General features: G+C 56.2%; 1 protein-coding gene across 2 annotated transcripts in view; it reads left to right on the top strand.

The window, feature by feature from the left end:
• Positions 1–2,004: 2,004 nt before the first annotated feature.
• Positions 2,005–23,751, top strand: part of slc38a5b (solute carrier family 38 member 5b) — a 76,307-nt gene continuing 54,560 nt past the window's right edge. For both annotated transcript variants that reach the window (XR_011937598.1, XM_072487867.1), the window contains exons 1-6: positions 2,005–2,195; positions 8,410–8,494; positions 9,908–10,023; positions 12,443–12,516; positions 12,665–12,757; positions 15,249–15,330. Coding sequence is in view for 1 of the 2 variants with exons in the window: in XM_072487867.1 (XP_072343968.1) it covers positions 2,095–2,195; positions 8,410–8,494; positions 9,908–10,023; positions 12,443–12,516; positions 12,665–12,757; positions 15,249–15,330 (551 nt within the window). In the remaining variant the exon portion in view is untranslated. The remainder of the gene's footprint in view (positions 2,196–8,409; positions 8,495–9,907; positions 10,024–12,442; positions 12,517–12,664; positions 12,758–15,248; positions 15,331–23,751) is intronic.

Here is a 23,751-nt window from a genome sequence, read left to right on the forward strand (position 1 = left end):
CAGTACTGAGGGAGTGCTGCACTGTCAGAGGGTCAGTACTGAGGGAGCGCCGCACTGTCAGAGGGTCAGTACTGAGGGAGTGCTGCACTGTCAGAGGGTCAGTACTGAGGGGGTGCCGCACTATCAGAGGGTCAGTACTGAGGGAGCGCCGCACTGTCAGAGGGTCAGTGCTGAGGGAGTGCCGCACTGTCAGAGGGTCAGTACTGAGGGAGTGCCGCACTGTCAGAGGGTCAGTACTGAGGGAGTGCTGCACTGTCAGAGGGTCAGTACTGAGGGAGTACCGCACTGTCAGAGGGTCATTGCTGAGGGAGTGCTGCACTGTCAGAGGGTCAGTGCTGAGGGAGTGCCGCACTGTCAGAGGGTCAGTGCTGAGGGAGTGCTGCACTGTCAGAGGGTCAGTGCTGAGGGAGTGCTGCACTGTCAGAGGGTCAGTACTGAGGGAGTGCCGCACTGTCAGAGGGTCAGTACTGAGGGAGTGCCGCACTGTCAGAGGGTCAGTGCTGAGGGAGTGCCGCACTGTCAGAGGGTCAGTACTGAGGGAGTGCTGCACTGTCAGAGGGTCAGTGCTGAGGGAGTGCCGCACTGTCAGAGGGTCAGTACTGAGGGAGTGCCGCACTGTCAGAGGGTCAGTGCTGAGGGAGCGCCGCACTGTCAGATGGTCAGTACTGAGGGAGTGCCGCACTGTCAGAGGGTCAGTGCTGAGGGAGTGCCGCACTGTCAGAGGGTCAGTACTGAGGGAGTGCCGCACTGTCAGAGGGTCAGTACTGAGGGAGTGCTGCACTGTCAGAGGGTCAGTACTGAGGGAGTCCCGCACTGTCAGAGGGTCAGTACTGAGGGAGTGCCGCACTGTCAGAGGGTCAGTACTGAGGGAGTGCTGCACTGTCAGAGGGTCAGTACTGTGGGAGTGCCGCACTGTTGGGGGGTCAGTACTGAGGGAGTGCCGCACTGTCAGAGGGTCAGTACTGAGGGAGTGCCGCACTGTCAGAGGGTCAGTACTGAGGGAGTGCCGCACTGTCAGAGGGTCAGTACTGAGGGAGTGCCGCACTGTCAGAGGGTCAGTACTGAGGGGGCAGAGAGACTGGGGAGAGTGTCTGTGTGTGTGTCAGTGTGTGTGTCAGTGTGTGTGTGTGTGTCACTGTGTGTGTGTGTCACTGTGTGTGTGTGTGTCTGTGTGTATGTGTGTGTCAGTGTGTGTGTTTTCAGGGAGTTAGACAGGAGCAGACGTGGCAGCGTGAGCCGTGGGTCAGCCCAGAGTAAATTGCACCTCTCCCGGAGTGAAATCTCCGAGTGAGAAAACCCACCCACCTGGCAGCAAACCAGTCCCTGCGAAGCCTGCTGCAGTCGAATCACTGCGAGCAGGCGAGCCGGGGTGCGGCCTGGGGATCCGCGCAGACCGTTTCTCCCCCCCCCCCCCCACCCCCGGTCACTACACCTCCTCCCCCCTGCCGCCTCCTCACCCTGGTGACCCCCCCCCCCCCCCGTCACCGCCCTTCCTCCCCCCCCCCGCCGCCGCCTCCTCCCCCTGGTCACCGCCCCCCCCCCGGTCACCGCCCTTCCCCCCGCCGCCTCCTCCCCTTGGTCATCTACCCCCCCCCCCCGTCCCCCGATCCCGGTTTTTCCAGCCTCCCTCGCTCCATGTTGAATGATGTCCCTGTGGAACTGTTCAGGGTAAATCTCCCTCCTCCGCACCCTCCTTCCCCTCCGAGTCCATCACAACCGTCGGAAATTGCGGAGGGACCCGGGGGGAGGGAGGGAACCTGGTGCTTGGTTGAGGTACGGACTGGGTCGAGATGTTGCTCTGCGTGGGGGTGGATGGTGGGGGGGGGCGGGGTGGGGACTGGTGATGGCAGGAAGCGGTGGGACCCCACTGCGAGTCAACACGCTCAGACAAGACGGATGGGCCGTGCGGAATGGCGGCTGGGGGAAGTGGGTGAGGAACGTTGCGAGGTTTTCCGTTGCGATTTACCATGCCAACTCTTCTCCCCTTTCCTCGCCTGACTCCCAGGTCGGATTCGAGGAAGACGTGGACAGACGCACTGCAGATTGCCAACTCAATCGTGCGACCGTGCGGGTGGGAAGCACTCCGGGAATACAATGGAGCTGGAGAAATTATCGGCGACGGAAGAGGGGGAAATGTTGGGGAACGGAAACCACTTGAGCGGGCTGAACACCGAGAAGATGATGCTCAACGAAGGGTAAGTGTGACGCCTTCGCCGAGTGATCTTTGCATACGCGACTCAAGCTTTGTTCGTCATAAGGCAGCAAAACGTAGTCACGCCAAACTCCAACCAGACCATAATGTGGCACTCGCTCCCACGGGAGTGGGGTGAATGCGGGACTCGCTCCCACAGGGAGTGGGGAGAACGTGGCACTCGCTCCCACGGGAGTGGGGAGAATGTGGGACTCGCTCCCACGGGGAGCGGGGAGAATGTGGGACTCGCTCCCACGGGGAGTGGGGAGAATGTGGCACTCGCTCCCACAGGGAGGGGGGAGAACGTGGCACTCGCTCCCACGGGGAGTGGGGAGAATGTGGGACTCGCTCCCACAGGGAGTGGGGAGAACGTGGCACTCGCTCCCACGGGAGTGGGGAGAATGTGGGACTCGCTCCCATGGGGAGTGGGGAGAATGTGGGACCCGCTCCCACGGGGAGTGGGGAGAATGTGGGACTCACTCCCAAGGGGAGTGGTTTGCGTGAACCGTGTCGATGTGTTTAAGGGGGTGAGGGGGAGCTGGATGGGGCAGGAAGAGGAGTCTGGAATAGACAAGGCGAATGGCCTGTTTCTGGGCAAGTTGTTGCAATCCGAGTTTGTTGGCAATGTGAGGGAGAATTCAATATCTATTGGTTTGTAAACACTTGTTCAGACCTCGGGAATAGATTCAGCTGTGCGATTCCCACTGAATTGACTGTACGTTTGCCAGAGGTCAGCGGAGGCTATCAGTCGCACTCCATTAGTCGTGGTCTAACCTTCACTCCTGACAAATGATTAACTTAAGTTTCTCACTCTGGCTTCCTCACATTGAGCCCAATTTCAGCAACGCTGCTCAATACGAACAGGGCAGCAGGAACAGCACTCCCTCAGTACTGACCCTCTGACAGTGCGGCACTCCCTCAGTACTGACCCTCTGACAGTGCGGCACTCCCTCAGTACTGACCCTCTGACAGTGCAGCTCCCTCAGTACTGACCCTCTGACAGTGCGGCACTCCCTCAGTACTGACCCTCTGACAGTGCGGCACTCCCTCAGCACTGACCCTCTGACAGTGCGGCACTCCCTCAGCACTGACCCTCTGACAGTGCGGCACTCCCTCAGTACTGACCCTCTGACAGTGCAGCACTCCCTCAGCACTGACCCTCTGACAGTGCGGCACTCCCTCAGCACTGACCCTCTGACAGTGCGGCACTCCCTCAGTACTGACCCTCTGACAGTGCGGCACTCCCTCAGTACTGACCCTCTGACAGTGCGGCACTCCCTCAGTACTGACCCTCTGACAGTGCGGCACTCCCTCAGTACTGACCCTCTGACAGTGCGGCACTCCATCAGCACTGACCCTCTGACAGTGCGGCACTCCCTCAGTACTGACCCTCTGACAGTGCAGCTCCCTCAGTACTGACTCTCTGACAGTGCGGCACTCCCTCAGTACTGACCCTCTGACAGTGCGGCACTCCCTCAGTACTGACCCTCTGACAGTGCGGCACTCCCTCAGTACTGACCCTCTGACAGTGCGGCACTCCCTCAGTACTGACCCTCTGACAGTGCGGCACTCCCTCAGTACTGACCCTCTGACAGTGCGGTACTCCCTCAGTACTGACCCTCTGACAGTGCGGCGCTCCCTCAGTACTGACCCTCTGACAGTGCAGCACTCCCTCAGTACTGACCCTCTGACAGTGCGGCACTCCCTCAGTACTGACCCTCTGACAGTGCAGCACTCCCTCAGTACTGACCCTCTGACAGTGCGGCACTCCCTCAGCACTGACCCTCTGACAGTGCGGCACTCCCTCAGCACTGACCCTCTGACAGTGCGGCACTCCCTCAGTACTGACCCTCTGACAGTGCAGCACTCCCTCAGCACTGACCCTCTGACAGTGCGGCACTCCCTCAGCACTGACCCTCTGACAGTGCGGCACTCCCTCAGTACTGACCCTATGACAGTGCGGCACTCCCTCAGTACTGACCCTCTGACAGTGCGGCACTCCCTCAGTACTGACCCTCTGACAGTGCGGCACTCCCTCAGTACTGACCCTCTGACAGTGCGGCACTCCCTCAGTACTGACCCTCTGACAGTGCAGCACTCCCTCAGTACTAACCATCTGACAGTGTAGCTCCCTCAGTACTGACTCTCTGACAGTGCGGCACTCCCTCAGTACTGACCCTCTGACAGTGCGGCACTCCCTCAGTACTGACCCTCTGACAGTGCGGCACTCCCTCAGTACTGACCCTCTGACAGTGCGGCACTCCCTCAGTACTGACCCTCTGACAGTGCGGCACTCCCTCAGTACTGACCCTCTGACAGTGCGGCACTCCCTCAGTACTGACCCTCTGACAGTGCGGCACTCCCTCAGTACTGAACCTCTGACAGTGCGGCACTCCATCAGCACTGACCCTCTGACAGTGCGGCACTCCCTCAGTACTGACCCTCTGACAGTGCAGCACTCCCTCAGTACTGACCCTCTGACAGTGCAGCTCCCTCAGTACTGACTCTCTGACAGTGCGGCACTCCCTCAGTACTGACCCTCTGACAGTGCGGCACTCCCTCAGTACTGACCCTCTGACAGTGCGGCACTCCCTCAGTACTGACCCTCTGACAGTGCGGCACTCCCTCAGCACTGACCCTCTGACATTGCGGCACTCCCTCAGCACTGACCCTCTGACAGTGCGGCACTCCCTCAGCACTGACCCTCTGACAGTGCAGCACTCCCTCAGTACTGACCCTCTGACAGTGCGGCACTCCCTCAGGACTGACCCTCTGACAGTGCAGCACTCCCTCAGTACTGACCCTCTGACAGTGCAGCACTCCCTCAGAACTGACCCTCTGACAGTGCAGCACTCCCTCAGTACTGACCCTCTGACAGTGCAGCACTCCCTCAGTACTGACCCTCTGACAGTGCGGCACTCCCTCAGTACTGACCCTCTGACAGTGCAGCACTCCCTCAGTACTGACCCTCTGACAGTGCAGCACTCCCTCAGTACTGACCCTCTGACAGTGCGGCACTCCCTCAGTACTGACCCTCTGACAGTGCAGCACTCCCTCAGTACTGACCCTCTGACAGTGCAGCACTCCCTCAGTACTGACCCTCTGACAGCACGGCACTCCCTCAGTACTGACCCTCTGACAGTGCGGCACTCCCTCAGTACTGACCCTGTGACAGTGCAGCTCTCCCTCAGTACTGACCCTCTGACAGTGCGGTACTCCCTCAGTACTGACCCTCTGACAGTGCGGCGCTCCCTCAGTACTGACCCTCTGACAGTGCAGCACTCCCTCAGTACTGACCCTCTGACAGTGCGGCACTCCCTCAGTACTGACCCTCTGACAGTGCAGCACTCCCTCAGTACTGACCATCTGACAGATCGGCGCTCCCTCAGTACTGACCCTCTGACAGTGCAGCACTCCCTCAGTACTGACCCTCGGACAGTGCAGCACTCCATCAGTACTGACCCTCTGACAGTGCGGCACTCCCTCAGTACTGACCCTCTGACAGTGCGGCACTCCCTCAGTACTGACCCTCTGACAGTGCGGCACTCCCTCAGTACTGACCCTCTGACAGTGCAGCACTCCCTCAGTACTGACCCTCTGACAGTGCGGCACTCCCTCAGTACTGACCCTCTGACAGTGCAGCACTCCCTCAGTACTGACCCTCGGACAGTGCAGCACTCCCTCAGTACTGACCCTCTGACAATGCGGCACTCCCTCAGTACTGACCCTCTGACAGTGCAGCACTCCCTCAGCACTGACCCTCTGACAGTGCAGCACTCCCTCAGTACTGACCCTCTGACAGTGCGGCACTCCCTCAGTACTGACCCTCTGACAGTGCGGCACTCCCTCAGTACTGACCCTCTGACAGTGCAGCACTCCCTCAGCACTGACCCTCTGACAGTGCGGCACTCCCTCAGTACTGACCCACTGACAGTGCTGCACTCCCTCAGTACTGACTCTCTGACAGTGCGGCACTCCCTCAGCACTGACACTGACAGTGCAGCACTCCCTCAGTACTGACCCCCTGACAGTGCGGCGCTCCCTCAGTACTGACCCTCTGACAGTGCGGCACTCCCTCAGTACTGACCCTCTGACAGTGCAGCACTCCCTCAGTACTGACCCTCTGACAGTGCGGCACTCCCTCAGTACTGACCCTCTGACAGTGCGGCACTCCCTCAGCACTGACACTGACAGTGCAGCACTCCCTCAGTACTGACCCTCTGACAGTGCGGCGCTCCCTCAGTACTGACCCTCTGACAGTGCGGCGCTCCCTCAGTACTGACCCTCTGACAGTGCAGCACTCCCTCAGTACTGACCCTCTGACAGTGCGGCACTCCCTCAGTACTGACCCTCTGACAGTCTGGCACTCCCTCAGTACTGACCCTCTGACAGTGCAGCACTCCCTCAGTACTGACCCTCTGACAGTGCAGCACTCCCTCAGTACTGACCCTCTGACAGTGCAGCACTCCCTCAGTACTGACCCTCTGACAGTGCAGCACTCCCTCGGTACTGACCCTCTCACAGTGCAGCACTCCCTCAGTACTGACCCCCTGACAGTGCAGCACTCCCTCGGTACTGACCCTCTCACAGTGCAGCACTCCCTCAGTACTGACCCTCTGCCAGTGCGGCGCTCCCTCAGTACTGACCCTCTGACAGTGCAGCACTCCCTCAGTACTGACCCTCTGACAGTGCAGCATTCCCTCAGTACTGACCCTCTGACAGTGCGGCACTCCCTCAGTACTGACCCTCTGACAGTGCGGTGCTCCCTCAGTACTGACCCTCTGACAGTGCAGCACACCCTCAGTACTGACCCTCTGACAGTGCGGCACTCCCTCAGTACTGACCCTCTGACAGTGCCGCACTCCCTCAGTACTGACCCTCTGACAGTGCGGCACTCCCTCAGCACTGACCCTCTGACAGTGCGGCACTCCCTCAGTACTGACCCTCTGACAGTGCGGCACTCCCTCAGCACTGACCCTCTGACAATGCAGCACTCCCTCAGTACTGACCATCTGACAGTGCGGCACTCCCTCAGTACTGACCCTCTAACAGTGCGGCGCCCCCTCAGTACTGACCCTCTGACAGTGCAGCACTCCCTCAATACTAACTCTCTGACAGTGCAGCACTCCCTCAGTACTGACCCTCTGACAGTGCGGCACTCCCTCAGTACTGACCCTCTGACAGTGCAGCACTCCCTCAGTACTGACCCTCTGACAGTGCGGCACTCCCTCAGTACTGACCCTCTGACAGTGCGGCACTCCCTCAGTACTGACTCTCTGACAGTGCGGCACTCCCTCAGTACTGACTCTCTGACAGTGCGGCACTCCCTCAGTACTGACCCTCTGACAGTGCGGCACTCCCTCAGTACTGACCCTACGACAGTGCGGCACTCCCTCAGTACTGACCCTCTGACAGTGCAGCACTCCCTCAGTACTGACCCTCTGACAGTGCGGCACTCCCTCGGTACTGACCCTCTGACAGTGCAGCACTCCCTCAGTACTGACCCTCTGACAGTGCGGCACTCCCTCAGTACTGACCCTCTGACAGTGCGGCACTCCCTCAGTACTGACTCTCTGACAGTGCGGCACTCCCTCAGTACTGACTCTCTGACAGTGCGGCACTCCCTCAGTACTGACCCTCTGACAGTGCGGCACTCCCTCAGTACTGACCCTACGACAGTGCGGCACTCCCTCAGTACTGACCCTCTGACAGTGCAGCACTCCCTCAGTACTGACCCTCTGACAGTGCGGCACTCCCTCGGTACTGACCCTCTGACAGTGCAGCACTCCCTCAGTACTGACCCTCTGACAGTGCGGCACTCCCTCAGTACTGACCCTCTGACAGTGCGGCACTCCCTCAGTACTGACTCTCTGACAGTGCGGCACTCCCTCAGTACTGACTCTCTGACAGTGCGGCACTCCCTCAGCACTGACCCTCTGACAGTGCGGCACTCCCTCAGTACTGACCCTACGACAGTGCGGCACTCCCTCAGTACTGACCCTCTGACAGTGCAGCACTCCCTCAGTACTGACCCTCTGACAGTGCGGCACTCCCTCGGTACTGACCCTCTGACAGTTCCCCGAAGCAGTATGTGGGGAAAAAGCTGGTGTAAACTTCCTGCTACAGCTCCTGCAGGTGGGGAGTGACAGTCTGGCGTCTTGGTCGCTCTCAAATCATCTTACACTCACTTGGAGACGTTTCCCTCTCATTTTCCGCAGTTTCGAAACCACTGAATCTACTGCTGCCGAATTTGATGAATTTCTGCCACAACATGCGACGAAGAAACAGATCAAGTTCACAGACGTAAGCCAAACTCATTCCTTTAAACTTCACACTTTGATAAGGCCAGGCCCAGCCCAGCCGTCCACCGCATGTTACATTTTAAAACTTTAATCAGTCGGATTCCCACTGCTTCGGTTGATTGTAACAGCTCCCCCTCCTCGAGCCGTTGCACGGGAATAGAAGGCCATTCAGCGGTTAAGTCTTTGCATATCAATCTGTACCTCACCCCGTGCTGTACCTGTCCTGGGAGTTTTTGATGGGGACAGTGTAGAGGGAGTTTACTCTGTATCTAACCCCGTGCTGTACCTGTCCTGGGAGTGTTTGATGGGGACAGTGTAGAGGGAGCTTTACTCTGTATCTAACCCCGTGCTGTACCTGTCCTGGGAGTGTTTGATGGGGACAGTGGAGAGGGTGCTTTACTCTGTATCTAACCCCGTGCTGTACCTGTCCTGGGAGTGTTTGATGGGGACAGTGTAGAGGGAGCTTTACTCTGTATCTAACCCCGTGCTGTACCTGTCCTGGGAGTGTTTGATGGGGACAGTGTAGAGGGAGCTTTACTCTGTATCTAACGCCGTGCTGTCCCTGTCCTGGGAGTGTTTGATGAGGACAGTGTAGAGGGAGCTTTACTCTGTATCTAACCCCGTGCTGTACCTGTCCTGGGAGTGTTAGATGGGGACAGTGAAGAGGGAGCTTTACTCTGTATCTAACCCCGTGCTGTACCTGTCCTGGGAGTGTTTGATGGGGACAGTGGAGAGGGAGCTTTACTCTGTATCTAACCCCGTGCTGTACCTGTCCTGGGAGAGTTTGATGGGGACAGTGTAGAGGGAGCTTTACTCTGTATCTAACCCCGTGCTGTACCTGTCCTGGGAGTGTTTGATGGGGACAGTGTAGAGGGAGCTTTACTCTGTATCTAACCCCGTGCTGTACCTGTCCTGGGAGAGTTTGATGGGGACAGTGTAGAGGGAGCTTTACTCTGTATCTAACCCCGTGCTGTACCTGTCCTGGGAGTGTTTGATGGGGACAGTGTAGAGGGAGCTTTACTCTGTATCTAACCCCGTGCTGTACCTGTCCTTGGAGAGTTTGATGGGGACAGTGTAGAGGGAGCTTTACTCTGTATCTAACCCCGTGCTGTACCTGTCCTGGGAGAGTTTGATGGGGACAGTGTAGAGGGAGCTTTACTCTGTATCTAACCCCGTGCTGTCCCTGTCCTGGGAGAGTTTGATGAGGACAGTGTAGAGGAAGCTTTACTCTGTATCTAACCCCGTGCTGTCCCTGTGCTGGGAGTGTTTGATGGGGACAGTGTAGAGGGAGCTTTACTCTGTATCTAACACCGTGCTGTACCTGTCCTGGGAGTGTTTGATGGGGACAGTGTCCTCTTTGACATGTCTTGCCACTGCCGTGCACCAGTTTCTGATGGACTCTCTTCTCCTGCAGTTCGAAGGCAAGACCTCGCTTGGAATGTCTGTCTTCAACCTCAGCAACGCCATCATGGGCAGTGGCATTCTGGGCCTTGCCTACGCCATGTCCAACACGGGCATTGTCGTCTTTGTGTGAGTATGCCGGGCTTGCGTTTGCGTTTCAGACGGGCGGGGTGGCGAGGGAACAGGTACTGGGTGACAGTGGGGGTTGGGGTGAGGGGGCGACTGGCTTACTCCTGCTGCTGCGTCATGGGGGAGGTTGCACCAATGGGTGGAGGAATGGAATATCGCCAGGGGGAACTTGGTAAAAGCAGCACCTCACGGCCAAGCCTGGTTGGGGGCGAGAGTCAGCAAGCTGATTGACTCATGTGGCATCGCAGTTTCAGTGATCCCAGGACCAGGGTGCAGTCCGTGATCAGCACTGGTGCAGACACGTGTTCCGACCAGCATTTCCTCAACTCTTCTTTCCGAAAACTCAATAACCTTGCATCATCTCAGCTCCAAGCACATTCCAGCTGGAAACTGTCCAAATTTGCAAATGTGTAAATTCTATACTGAGGTACTTCGTGGGCGGGCCAGGTGACAGTGCCTGCTTTGCATCGCTCACAAGCCTCTGAACAAAAACAGACAATGACTCGATATTTCTGAAGCGCCTTTCTCCACCTCGTCAGCCCCAAGACTCCCACAGCTATCTCTTCATCCAATAGTGGCCAGTGGAAGTGAGACCCTCTGACAGTGCAGCACTCCCTCAGTACTGACCCTCTGACAGTGCGGCACTCCCTCAGTACTGACCCTCTGACAGTGCGGCGCTCCCTCAGTACTGACCCTCTGACAGTGCGGCACTCCCTCAGTACTGACCCTCTGACAGTGTGGCACTCCCTCAGTACTGACCCTCTGACAGTGCGGCACTCCCTCAGTACTGACCCTCTGACAGTGCGGCACTCCCTCAGTACTGACCCTCTGACAGTGCGGCACTCCCTCAGTACTGACCCTCTGACAGTGCGGCACTCCCTCAGTACTGACCCTCTGACAGTGCGGCACTCCCTCAGGACTGACCCTCTGACAGTGCAGCACTCCCTCAGTACTGACCCTCTGACAGTGCGGCACTCCCTCAGTACTGACCCTCTGACTGTGCGGCACTCCCTCAGTACTGACCCTCTGACAGTGCGGCACTCCCTCAGCACTGACCCTCTAACAGTGCAGCGCTCCCTCAGTACTGACCCTCTGACAGTGCGGCACTCCCTCAGTACTGACCCTCTGACAGTGCAGCACTCCCTCAGTACTGACCCTCTGACAGTGCGGCGCTCCCTCAGTACTGACCCTCTGACAGTGTGGCACTCCCTCAGTACTGACCCTCTGACAGTGCGGCACTCCCTCAGCACTGACCCTCTGACAGTGCAGCACTCCCTCAGTACTGATCCTCTGACAGTGCGGCACTCCCTCAGTACTGACCCTCTGACAGTGCAGCGCTCCCTCAGTACTGACCCCCTGACAGTGCGGCACTCCCTCAGTACTGACCCTCTGACAGTGCGGTGCTCCCTCAGTACTGACCCTCTGACAGTGCGGCACTCCCTCAGTACTGACCCCCTGACAGTGCGGCACTCCCTCAGTACTGACCCTCTGACAGTGCGGCACTCCCTCAGTACTGACCCTCTGACAGTGCGGTGCTCCCTCAGTACTGACCCCCTGACAGTGCGGCACTCCCTCAGTACTGACCCTCTGACAGTGCGGTGCTCCCTCAGTACTGACCCTCTGACAGTGCGGCACTCCCTCAGTACTGACCCCCTGACAGTGCGGCACTCCCTCAGTACTGACCCTCTGACAGTGCAGCACTCCCTCAGTACTGACCCTCTGACAGTGCGGCACTCCCTCAGTACTGACCCCCTGACAGTGCGGCACTCCCTCAGTACTGACCCTCTGACAGTGCGGCACTCCCTCAGTACTGACCCCCTGACAGTGCGGCACTCCCTCAGTACTGACCCCCTGACAGTGCGGCACTGTGAATCTTTCTCACTTAACCAACGCATTAAAAACAGATGATCTGGGTGATTATCACATTGCTGTTTGCCGGATCCTTACTTCCACAGTTTGGGTTACGTATTTGCTACATTACCGTGAACCTGCTTCAATATAACCCCCTCCTTGGCTCCGCGGAACTCTGGGAAGTCCTGTGGAGCGCGAGGGAAGTGGCGGAGTGGGGTCTGCAGGAGAATGGGCCGGGCAGCAGCTTGTTGTTGCTCCTATTCCCAGCTCACTGGCCCCCCCCGGATGTGGCGGGGTTCAGTTTCGGAATCTCGAGCCTCTGGGGTGAGATTAGAATCCAGGACAGTCCGACTCGTGGCGTCCCCCCGAATCCCGAGCGGCAACAGGTGAGGAATGGCCTGGTGACTGGGCAGCTGGTGGGCCTCCATTAAAAACCCCCCTGCTCTTTCTAATGGCGCCCCACGACCAGGCACTGTGTTGGAGGTCGGTTAGTTAGCGAGGGTAGGTTAGTGAGTTGGGGCTGAGACTCGGAGCCGGCTGTAACTCTGGTCTTTTTTTGCTGTTGCAGGATTTTGTTGATTTGCATCGCCATGCTGTCGGCCTACTCCATCCACTTACTCCTCAGGTCAGCAGGCTTTGTCGGTAAGCATCACTCGCACTTCCTCCCACACACGCGCCCCATCCCCACACGCATGTTCATCCGGGTTGTGGAAGACACGGGATATAAATGACCCTGGATCCTGTTTGACGTTTCTGCGTTCTGCTGAGACCCCTTTGTTTCTCCCCTCAGGTATCCGGGCCTACGAGCAGCTGGGCCACAAAGCGTTCGGGCAGCCTGGGAAGATCGTCGCTGCGGTTATCATCTCGCTGCACAACATCGGCGGTGAGGAGCTGGCGCGCGTCCCCTTCATTTCTGTCTGCGCCCTGTGCTCTCTCCTCTCCAGGTGGAGGCCCATTCAGCCCCTTTTGAGTCTTGTTACGCAGGAACAGGAGGAGCCCATCCAGCTCCCCCCTCCCCCCAGCTTCTCAAACCTGTTGCACAGGAACTGGAGGAACCAGACGTTCCTGCTCTATATTACAGAATGATATATTCCTCCCATTCTGTACAGGAAGTCAGTAGTCATGGGTCGAGCTCCATCTGCAGTGGCACAGGCAGGCCTACCCATTGCAGTGTTGAAGACTTGAGCGAACTCTTGCTGTGGATAGTGCTGAGATGGTGAAAGCTGTTTGGAGTTCACACTCCACCTTTTTTTTCTTCAAAGGCCTGAGCTTGGCAACTTCTGAAGCAGTCGGCGTCCGAATGCAGCAAGACCTGGACAATATCCAGGCTCGGGGCTGACAAGGGGCAAGTTACATTCACCCCACACATTGCCAGACAATGACCATCTCCTATAAGAGACAATCTAAGCATTGACCCTTGACACAGTGAGTGACCCTGGCGGAACCCAAACTGAGCGTCCGTGAGCAGGTTATTGCTGAGGAGGTGCCGCTTGATAACACTGTTGATGACTCCTTCCATCACTTCACTGATGATGGAGAGTAGACGGACAGGGCGGTAATTGGCTGGGTTGGATTTGTCCAGTTTCTTGTGTACAGGACACACCTGGGCAATTTTCCACATTGCCGGGTAGATGCCAGTGTTGTAGCTGTACTGGAACAGCTTGGCTAGGGGTACGGCAAGGTCTGGAGCACAAGTCTTCAGAACAATTGCCGGGATATTGTCGGGGCTCAGAGCCTTTGCGTATAAATGCTGTGCCAGTCAGAGGCTGGGAATCCAGCAGAGAATAACTCGCAGCCTGACCCCCCAAAGCCTGTCCACCATCTCCAAGGCACAAGTCAGGAGTGGGATGGAAACTCTCCACTTGCCTGGATGAGCGCGGCTCCAACACTCGAGAAGCTCGACACCATCCAGGACAAAGCAGCCCCGCTTGATCGACACCCCACCCACAAACATTCACTCCCTCCCCCACCGACGCACAGTGGCAGCCGTGTGTACCGTCTACAAGATGCACTGCAGCAACTCACCAAGGCCCCTTAGGCAGCACCTCCCAAACCCACGCCCTCTACCATCTAGAAGGACAAGAGCAGCAGATACCTGGGACCCCCACCACCTGGAGGTTCCCCTCCGAGCCCCTCACCATCCCCACTTGGACTTCGATTCAGATCCCACCATGGGGAGATTGGGCAGGACGGGCCGAGGGAATAGAAATTCAACAAATAAATCCAGAATGGTTCTGAAGAAATGTTGTCCGAGAAGGAGCTAAATTTCCGATTCATCTTGTGTGTGTGAAACGGGTGCTGGTGGAAGGCAGATTCTGACTGGTCGATGTGTTAGCACGGGAGAACGCAGCCGTAAAGTCTGGATATTAAATGCGAGTTGATCGTGCGAGTGAAATGTGGTTAGCACTGCTGCTTCACAGCGCCAGAGATTCAGGTTCCATTCCTGCCTCGGGTCACTGTCTCCCCGTGTGTGCGTGGGTTTCCTCCGGATGCTCCGGTTCCCTCCCACAGTCCAAAGTGTGCAGGTTTGGCGGATTGGCCGTGCTAAATTTCCCTTTAGTCCCCAAAGCTTTGCAGGTTAGGTGGGGTTACAGGGCTACGGAGAGAGGGCGGGGGAGTGGGCCTAGGTATGGTGCTCTTCAGAGAGTCGGCATGGACTCGATGGGCCGATTGGCCTCCTTCTGCACTGTAGGGTTACTGTGGGCCAGCTGGAGGCATAAACCCAGCTGGTTCACGAGGCAGGTGGGGACGGGGAAATTGGCCCCGCGTTACCTGGTGTGGCCCACACGAGGGGCTGAATATTGAATGCCTTCAGGGGCAGGTAGAGACGGCCATGCGCCTTGCCATCGAAGCTCGGGTCTCCAGGACACGGATAGAGTGGATGGGCAGGCACTCTTTCCCAGGGTGGAGGGGTCAGTCACCGGGGGGCAGAGGTTTAAGGTCCGTGGGGCAAAGTTTAGAGGAGATGTGCGAGGCAGGTTTTTTTACACAGAGGGTGGGGAGTGTCTGGAACGCGTTGCCAGGGGAGGCTGAGAAAGCAGACGGTGTTATTAACGGTGTTTAAAAGGCATCTCGACGAATACATGGATAGGACGGGTACGGAGGGATACGGCACAAGGAAGTGCTGAGGGTTTTGGCCAAGGTTGGTATCATGGCCGGTATAGACTTGGAGGGCCGAAGGGCCTGTTCCTGTGCTGTATTGTTCTTTGAGAAGGTGCGTCCTAGTTGTATTCTTGTGCGTAAGGAGGGCATCTCTGTCACACTTAAGCCACTCTGAATGGTGCTGATGTCTTTTGAGTGTATATTTTGCCATGAGGAATGTGGTTGATTGTAGTGTTTTGTAACCCCCCCCTCTCTGTCGTTTCACTCCTCAGCCATGTCCAGCTATCTCTACATCGTGAAGTACGAGCTCCCACTTGTCATTCAAGCCTTCCTTCTGCTTCGCGAGAGCAACGGGTGAGTCCGAGCACCAGGAGGGAGGTCACTTTGCCCCCTTCGAGCCTGCTCCATTGTTTAGAAACGTGTCCGATCCTCTCGGCTTCAACCCCCCCCCACTCCCATGCCCCCCCATTCCCCGAAAAGCTCTCCGTCTCATATATATCACCGACCGAGTGTCCTCTGTGGCTCCCAACCTTACGAACGAATAAATCTCTCCTCATCTCAGTCCCCTTACCCCGACACTGTGAACACCCTACCCGCCCCCACTCCATATTCCAGACCCTCCAAACGGAAGGTGGTCAAACAGTCCCTCAGCACCCACCCCTTCAGCCTTTTGTACGTCTCAATGAGACCTCTCTCCTTCATTTGATTAACGAGTCCATGACTGATCTCTATCCAGCTGTTTGGTTAACCTTCCCTGAATATTCTCCTGACAGACGGAGCAACAATTTACACTGCGTGGGGGGAGAGTGACAGACGGAGCAACAATTTACACTGCGGGGGGGAGAGTGACAGACGGAGCAACAATTTACACTGTGTGGGGGGAGAGTGACAGACGGAGCAACAATTTACACTGCGGGGGGGAGAGTGACAGACGGAGCAACAATTTACACTGGGGGGGGGGGGGGGGAGTGACAGACGGAGCAACAATTTACACTGTGTGGGGGGAGAGTGACAGACGGAGCAACAATTTACACTGGGGGGGGGGGGGGAGTGACAGACGGAGCAACAATTTACACTGTGTGGGGGGAGAGTGACAGACGGAGCAACAATTTACACTGGGGGGGGGGGGAGTGACAGACGGAGCAACAATTTACACTGTGTGGGAGGAGAGTGACAGACGGAGCAACAATTTACACTACGGGGGGGAGAGTGACAGACGGAGCAACAATTTACACTGGGGGGGGGGGGGGGGAGTGACAGACGGAGCAACAATTTACACTGTGTGGGGGGAGAGTGACAGACGGAGCAACAATTTACACTGGGGGGGGGGGGGGGGAGTGACAGACGGAGCAACAATTTACACTGTGTGGGGGGAGAGTGACAGACGGAGCAACAATTTACACTGCGGGAGGAGTGTGACAGACGGAGCAACAATTTACACTGTGTGGGGGGAGAGTGACAGACGGAGCAACAATTTACACTGCGTGGGAGGAGAGTGACAGACGGAGCAACAATTTACAGTGCCGGGGGGGGGGGGGAGAGAGTGACAGACGGAGCAACAATTTACACTGTGTGGGAGGAGAGTGACAGACGGAGCAACAATTTACACTGCGGGGGGAGAGTGACAGACGGAGCAACAATTTACACTGTGTGGGGGGAGAGTGACAGACGGAGCAACAATTTACACTGCGGGGGGAGAGTGACAGACGGAGCAACAATTTACACTGCGGGGGGGAGAGTGACAGACGGAGCAACAATTTACACTGCGGGAGGAGTGTGACAGACGGAGCAACAATTTACACTGTGTGGGGGGAGAGTGACAGACGGAGCAACAATTTACAGTGCGGGGGGGGGCGAAAGAGTGACAGACGGAGCAACAATTTACACTGTGTGGGGAGAGAGTGACAGACGGAGCAACAATTTACAGTGCCGGGGGGGGGAGAGAGTGACAGACGGAGCAACAATTTACACTGCGGGAGGAGAGTGACAGACGGAGCAACAATTTACACTGTGTGGGGGGAGAGTGACAGACGGAGCAACAATTTACAGTGCCGGGGGGGGGGGGGAGAGAGTGACAGACGGAACAACAATTTACACTGTGTGGGGAGAGAGTGACAGACGGAGCAACAATTTACACTGCGGGGGGTGGGGGGGAGAGTGACAGACGGTGCAACAATTTACACTGTGTGGGGAGAGAGTGACAGACGGAGCAACAATTTACAGTGCCGGGGGGGGAGAGAGTGACAGACGGAGCAACAATTTACACTGCGGGAGGAGAGTGACAGACGGAGCAACAATTTACACTGCGGGGGGGAGAGTGACAGACGGAGCAACAATTTACACTGTGTGGGGGGAGAGTGACAGACGGAGCAACAATTTACAGTGCCGGGGGGGGGGGGGAGAGAGTGACAGACGGAACAACAATTTACACTGTGTGGGGAGAGAGTGACAGACGGAGCAACAATTTACAGTGCCGGGGGGGGGAGAGAGTGACAGACGGAGCAACAATTTACACTGCGGGAGGAGAGTGACAGACGGAGCAACAATTTACACTGTGTGGGGGGAGAGTGACAGACGGAGCAACAATTTACAGTGCCGGGGGGGGGGGGGAGAGAGTGACAGACGGAACAACAATTTACACTGTGTGGGGAGAGAGTGACAGACGGAGCAACAATTTACACTGCGGGGGGGGAGAGTGACAGACGGAGCGACAATTTACACTGCGGGGGGGGCGGGGAGAGTGACAGACGGAGCAACAATTTACACTGCGGGGGGGGGGGGAGAGTGACAGACGGAGCAACAATTTACACTGCGGGGGGGAGAGTGACAGACGGAGCAACAATTTACACTGCGGGGGGGGGGGAGAGTGACGGAGGGGGGGGAGAGTGACAGACGGAGCAACAATTTACACTGCAGGAGGAGAGTGACAGACGGAGCAACAATTTACACTGTGTGGGGGGAGAGTGACAGACGGAGCAACAATTTACAGTGCCGGGGGGGGGAGAGAGTGACAGACGGAACAACAATTTACACTGCGGGGGGAGAGTGACAGACGGAGCAACAATTTACACTGCGTGGGAGGAGAGTGACAGACGGAGCAACAATTTACACTGCGGGGGGAGAGTGACAGACGGAGCAACAATTTACACTGCGGGGGGAGAGTGACAGACGGAGCAACAATTTACACTGCGTGGGAGGAGAGTGACAGACGGAGCAACAATTTACACTGCAGGAGGAGAGTGACAGACGGAGCAACAATTTACACTGTGTGGGGGGAGAGTGACAGACGGAGCAACAATTTACACTGTGTGGGGGGAGAGTGACAGACGGTGCAACAATTTACAGTGCGGGGGGGGGGCGAAAGAGTGACAGACGGAACAACAATTTACACTGTGTGGGGAGAGAGTGACAGACGGAGCAACAATTTACACTGTGTGGGGGGGGAGAGTGACAGACGGAGCAACAATTTACACTGCGGGAGGAGAGTGACAGACGGAGCAACAATTTACACTGTGTGGGGGGAGAGTGACAGACGGAGCAACAATTTACAGTGCCGGGGGGGGGGAGAGAGTGACAGACGGAACAACAATTTACACTGTGTGGGGAGAGAGTGACAGACGGAGCAACAATTTACACTGCGGGGGGGGAGAGTGACAGACGGAGCGACAATTTACACTGCGGGGGGGGCGGGGAGAGTGACAGACGGAGCAACAATTTACACTGCGGGGGGGGGGGAGAGTGACAGACGGAGCAACAATTTACACTGCGGGGGGGAGAGTGACAGACGGAGCAACAATTTACACTGCGGGGGGGGGGGGAGAGTGACGGGGGGGGGGAGAGTGACAGACGGAGCAACAATTTACACTGCGTGGGAGGAGAGTGACAGACGGAGCAACAATTTACACTGCGGGGGGAGAGTGACAGACGGAGCAACAATTTACACTGCGGGGGGAGAGTGACAGACGGAGCAACAATTTACACTGCGTGGGAGGAGAGTGACAGACGGAGCAACAATTTACACTGTGTGGGGGGAGAGTGACAGACGGAGCAACAATTTACACTGCGTGGGCGAGAGTGACAGGCGGAGCAACAATTTACACTGGGGGGGGGAGAGAGTGACAGACGGAGCAACAATTTACACTGCGGGGGGGAGAGTGACAGACGGAGCAACAATTTACACTGCGGGGGGGGGGGGGAGAGTGACAGACAGAGCAACAATTTACACTGCGGGGGGAGAGTGACAGACGGAGCAACAATTTACACTGCGTGGGAGGAGAGTGACAGACGGAGCAACAATTTACACTGCGGGGGGAGAGTGACAGACGGAGCAACAATTTACACTGCGGGGAGAGAGTGACAGACGGAGCAACAATTTACACTGCGTGGGAGGAGAGTGACAGACGGAGCAACAATTTACACTGTGTGGGGGGAGAGTGACAGACGGAGCAACAATTTACACTGCGTGGGCGAGAGTGACAGACGGAGCAACAATTTACACTGGGGGGGGGGAGAGTGACAGACGGAGCAACAATTTACACTGTGTGGGGAAGAGTGACAGACGGAGCAACAATTTACACTGCGGGAGGAGAGTGACAGACGGAGCAATAATTTACACTGCGGGGGGGAGAGTGACTGAAGGAGTAACAATTTACACTGCGGGGGGAGAGTGACAGATGGAGCAACAATTTACACTGCGTGGGGGGAGAGTGACAGACGGAGCAACAATTTACACTGCGTGGGGGTAGAGTGACAGACGGAGCAACAATTTACACTGCGGGGGGGGGGGCGAAGAGTGACAGACGGAGCAACAATTTACACTGCGTGGGGGGAGAGTGACAGACGGAGCAACAATTTACACTACGTGGGAGGAGAGTGACAGACGGAGCAACAATTTACACTGCGTGGGGAGAGAGTGACAGACGGAGCAACAATTTACACTGTGTGGGGGGAGAGTGACAGACGGAGCAACAATTTACACTGCGGGGGGGAGAGTGACAGACGGAGCAACAATTTACACTGAGGGGGGGGAGAGTGACAGACGTAGCAACAATTTACACTGTGTGGGGGAGAGTGACAGACGGAGCAACAATTTACACTGCGTGGGGGAGTGACAGACGGAGCAACAATTTACACTGCGGGGGGGGGAGAGTGACAGACGGAGCAACAATTTACACTGCGTGGGAGGAGAGTGACAAACGGAGCAACAATTTACACTGCGGGGGGCAGACTGACAGACGGAGCAACAATTTACACTGCTTGGGAGGAGAGTGACGGAGCAACAATTTACACTGCGGGGGGGGGGGGAGTGACAGACGGAGCAACAATTTACACTGCGTGGGGAGAGAGTGACAGACGGAGCAACAATTTACACTGCGGGGGGGAGAGTGACAGACCGAGCAACAATTTACACTGCGGGGGGGAGAGTGACAGACGGAGCAACAATTTACACTGCGTGGGAGGAGAGTGACAGACGGAGCAACAATTTACACTGCGTGGGAGGAGAGTGACAGACGCAGCAACAATTTACACTGCGTGGGGGAGAGTGACAGATGGAGCAACAATTTACAATGCGGGGGGGGGGGGGAGTGCTAATTGTTTGGCAGGAGGACCCTGATTGACGGAGGCATTGCCGACTCCAAATGGGAGTCCGCTTGCCGACCCGTCGGCATTCTCCTCCCATGCAGTGTAAATTGTTGCTCCGTTTTGAGAGATGGTATTCTCGTCCATCTGACCTGACGCATGCGCGATGGAAAGATTTCACGGCCTGTCTCCGTTGACACCGGCTCTGTGCTGCCAGGCAGTTATTCGAGTCATCGAGTTTTTTTCTTCGCCTTGTGCAGTCCGTCAGTGTCGATGAAGACTTGCTTCCACTCTTGGGAGGTGGGTCCTGCGGGGGCTGAGTAGTCCGATCCTGGATTCACAGACTCTGCCACAGGTTTGGGAGGTGGTGTTTCATGAGATGGGTGGGTGGGACTCCATCCGCTGCTTCCCCTTGACCTCCGCGTGCTCAATCCTACGATGATCGAGGTGTTTGGCACCTTCGCGGATGTCTTTTATCCAGCTTCGGCGTCCCATGGCGAACTATTCTGACATGTCGGTGGGGATGTTGCATTTATTTAGGGAGGCTTTCTGAGTGTCCTTGTAGTATTTCCATTGCCCTCAAGGTGAACGCTGGCCATTGCAGAGCTGAGTAGAGCACTTGTTTTGGGAGCCTTGTGTTGGACCTGCGGACAATGTGGTTCGCATGTCCAGTGTAACCAATGCCTCGATACTTGGGATATTGGCCTGGGAGAGGACGCTCACGTTGGTATTCCTATTTTTCCGGTGGATTTGCAGGATTTTGTGGAGGCAGCATTGGTAATACCTCTCCAGGGATTTGAGGTGTCTGCTGCACATTTGTTGATGTTTCTGATGCATGCAGGAGGGCGGGGGCCAGGAACGTGGCGCTGGGTTCGAGGTCTCGGTCTTCGAACACGCTGTTCCTCGGGCGTCCAATGACTGCACTGGCGCATTGGAGTCGGATGTTGGATTTCGGAAAATGTCCGCTCGCCCCGAGAGGAGGCTCCCGCCGTATGGGAAATTTGTCCAAGGGCTCACTGTGTAGATCTTGGTGATTGGGGGAAGTTTTGTGTGGCAGGACTGGGCTGCAAGGGAACCTTTGTTTTCCGGATGTATAGTCTGAGGCCCATTTTCTCATACGCCTCGGTGAATGTGAATCATATTAGAGTCAGAGAGTTTTACAGCATAGAAAGAGGCTCTTGGGCCATCCAGCACCTACCCATTCTCATCCCATTTGCCAGCACTTGGTCTGTAACCTTATCCACTCTTTTTTTTAAAATATATAAAGTTAAAATACCCAATTCATTTTTTTTTCCAATTAAGGGGCAATTTAGCCTGGCCAATCCACCTAACCTGCACATCTTTTGGGTTGTGGGGGTGAGACCCACGCAGGCACGGGGAGAATGTGCAAACTCCACAGTGACCCGGGCCGGGATCGGATTTGAGTCCTCGGTGCCGTGAGGCCGCAGTGCTAACCGCTGCGCCGCCACGCTGCCCCCACTCTCTGACGTTTTAAGAGCTCATCTAAACGCTTCTTAATTGTTGTCAGAGTTCCCGCCTCCACCACCCTTTCAGGCAGCAAGTTCCAGATTCCCACCACCCTCTGTATGAAAACATTTTTCCTCAAATCCCCTCCGAATCTCCTGCCCCTTACCGTAAATCTATCCCCCACCCTGGATATTGACCCCTCTTGTAAGGGGTAAAGTCTCTTCCTATCCACCCTATCTGTGTCCCTGATAATTTTACACACCTCAGTCAGGTTCCCTCCTCAGCCCCCCTGCTCTAAGGAGAACAGCCCAATGTAACCAGCCTCTCTTCATAGCTGAAACACTCCAGCCCAGACAACATCCTGGTGAATCTCCTCTGTACCCTCTCCAGTGCAATCACATCCTTCCGATGGTGTGGTGACCAGAACTGCACACAGTACTCCAGCTATAGTCTAACCGGGGTTTTATACAGCTCCAGCATAACCTCCCTGCTCTTGTATTATATGGTACGAAGTCTTACAACACCAGGTTAAAGTCCAACAGGTTTGTTTCGATGTCACTAGCTTTCGGAGCGCTGCTCCTTCCTCCGGTGAATGAAGAGGTCTGTTCCAGAAACACATATATAGACAAATTCAAAGATGCCAAACAATGCTCGGAATGTGAGCATTAGCAGGTGATTAAATCTTTACAGATCCAGAGATGGGGTAACCCCAGGTTAAAGAGGTGTGAATTGTACCAAGCCAGGACAGTTGGTAGGATTTCGCAGGCCAGAGGTACAATTCACACCTCTTTAACCTGGGGTTACCCCATCTCTGGATCTGTAAAGATTTAATCACCTGCTAATGCTCGCATTCCGAGCATTGTTTGGCATCTTTGAATTTGTCTATATATGTGTTTCTGGAACAGACCTCTTCATTCACCCGAGGAAGGAGCAGCGCTCCGAAAGCTAGTGACATCGAAACAAACCTGTTGGACTTTAACCTGGTGTTGTAAGACTTCGTACTGTGCTCACCCCAGTCCAACGCCGGCATCTCCACATCATGGTTTGTATTCTATGCCTTGGCCAAAAAAGGCAAGTATTCCACACGCCTTCTGTTAAAACCCCAATGGAGGTCCCGGGATCAGATCAGGATCATGCCGTTTCCCAAGACCTCCCCAGCTTCCCATTTCAGGGGGCGGCACTTCCCCTTCACAAGGAGAGCCCCCGGCTGGATAAAAAAAACCCAGCCCGGTTGCGGGTAGGAGGAAGGAGACTCTTAGGGGAGTGGAGGAGTTTCGGAATTGTGTTGTAATGAACCTTGTTCGGTAATTTCTACTATCGTCTATGTTTCCTGCTTACCGTGGATTCAACACTGGCAATGAGGATTGGGCGGCACTGCCGCTTACGCCAGTTATGCGCGCCCAGTCCACCTGGTCTGGGCCTCGGGAGACCCCACGACTAACTGCCGAAATGCCGCCTATAGGAAAGTTGGTACCTTTTGACGCAGATACAGACGATTGGGAGAATTACGTATGAACTATTTTTTTCTCCCAAATCTATTATATAACGGCTTGCGGAGGGCCCACCTACAGTGCGATAAAGAGCCTGACTCACCCGGACCCCCAGATAGCCTGTTGAACGTTCATCGCCCTGGTGGCCACAATTGGGAGGGTCAATAATTTCAACCTGAAACCAGCGCCCGTCGTGCGCCGTTTCCAGTTCCACGCGGCTGCACAGGCCGAGTCTGTG

The sequence above is a fragment of the Scyliorhinus torazame genome, chromosome 22, assembly GCF_047496885.1.
Source record: "Scyliorhinus torazame isolate Kashiwa2021f chromosome 22, sScyTor2.1, whole genome shotgun sequence".
Lineage (NCBI taxonomy): Eukaryota > Metazoa > Chordata > Chondrichthyes > Carcharhiniformes > Scyliorhinidae > Scyliorhinus > Scyliorhinus torazame.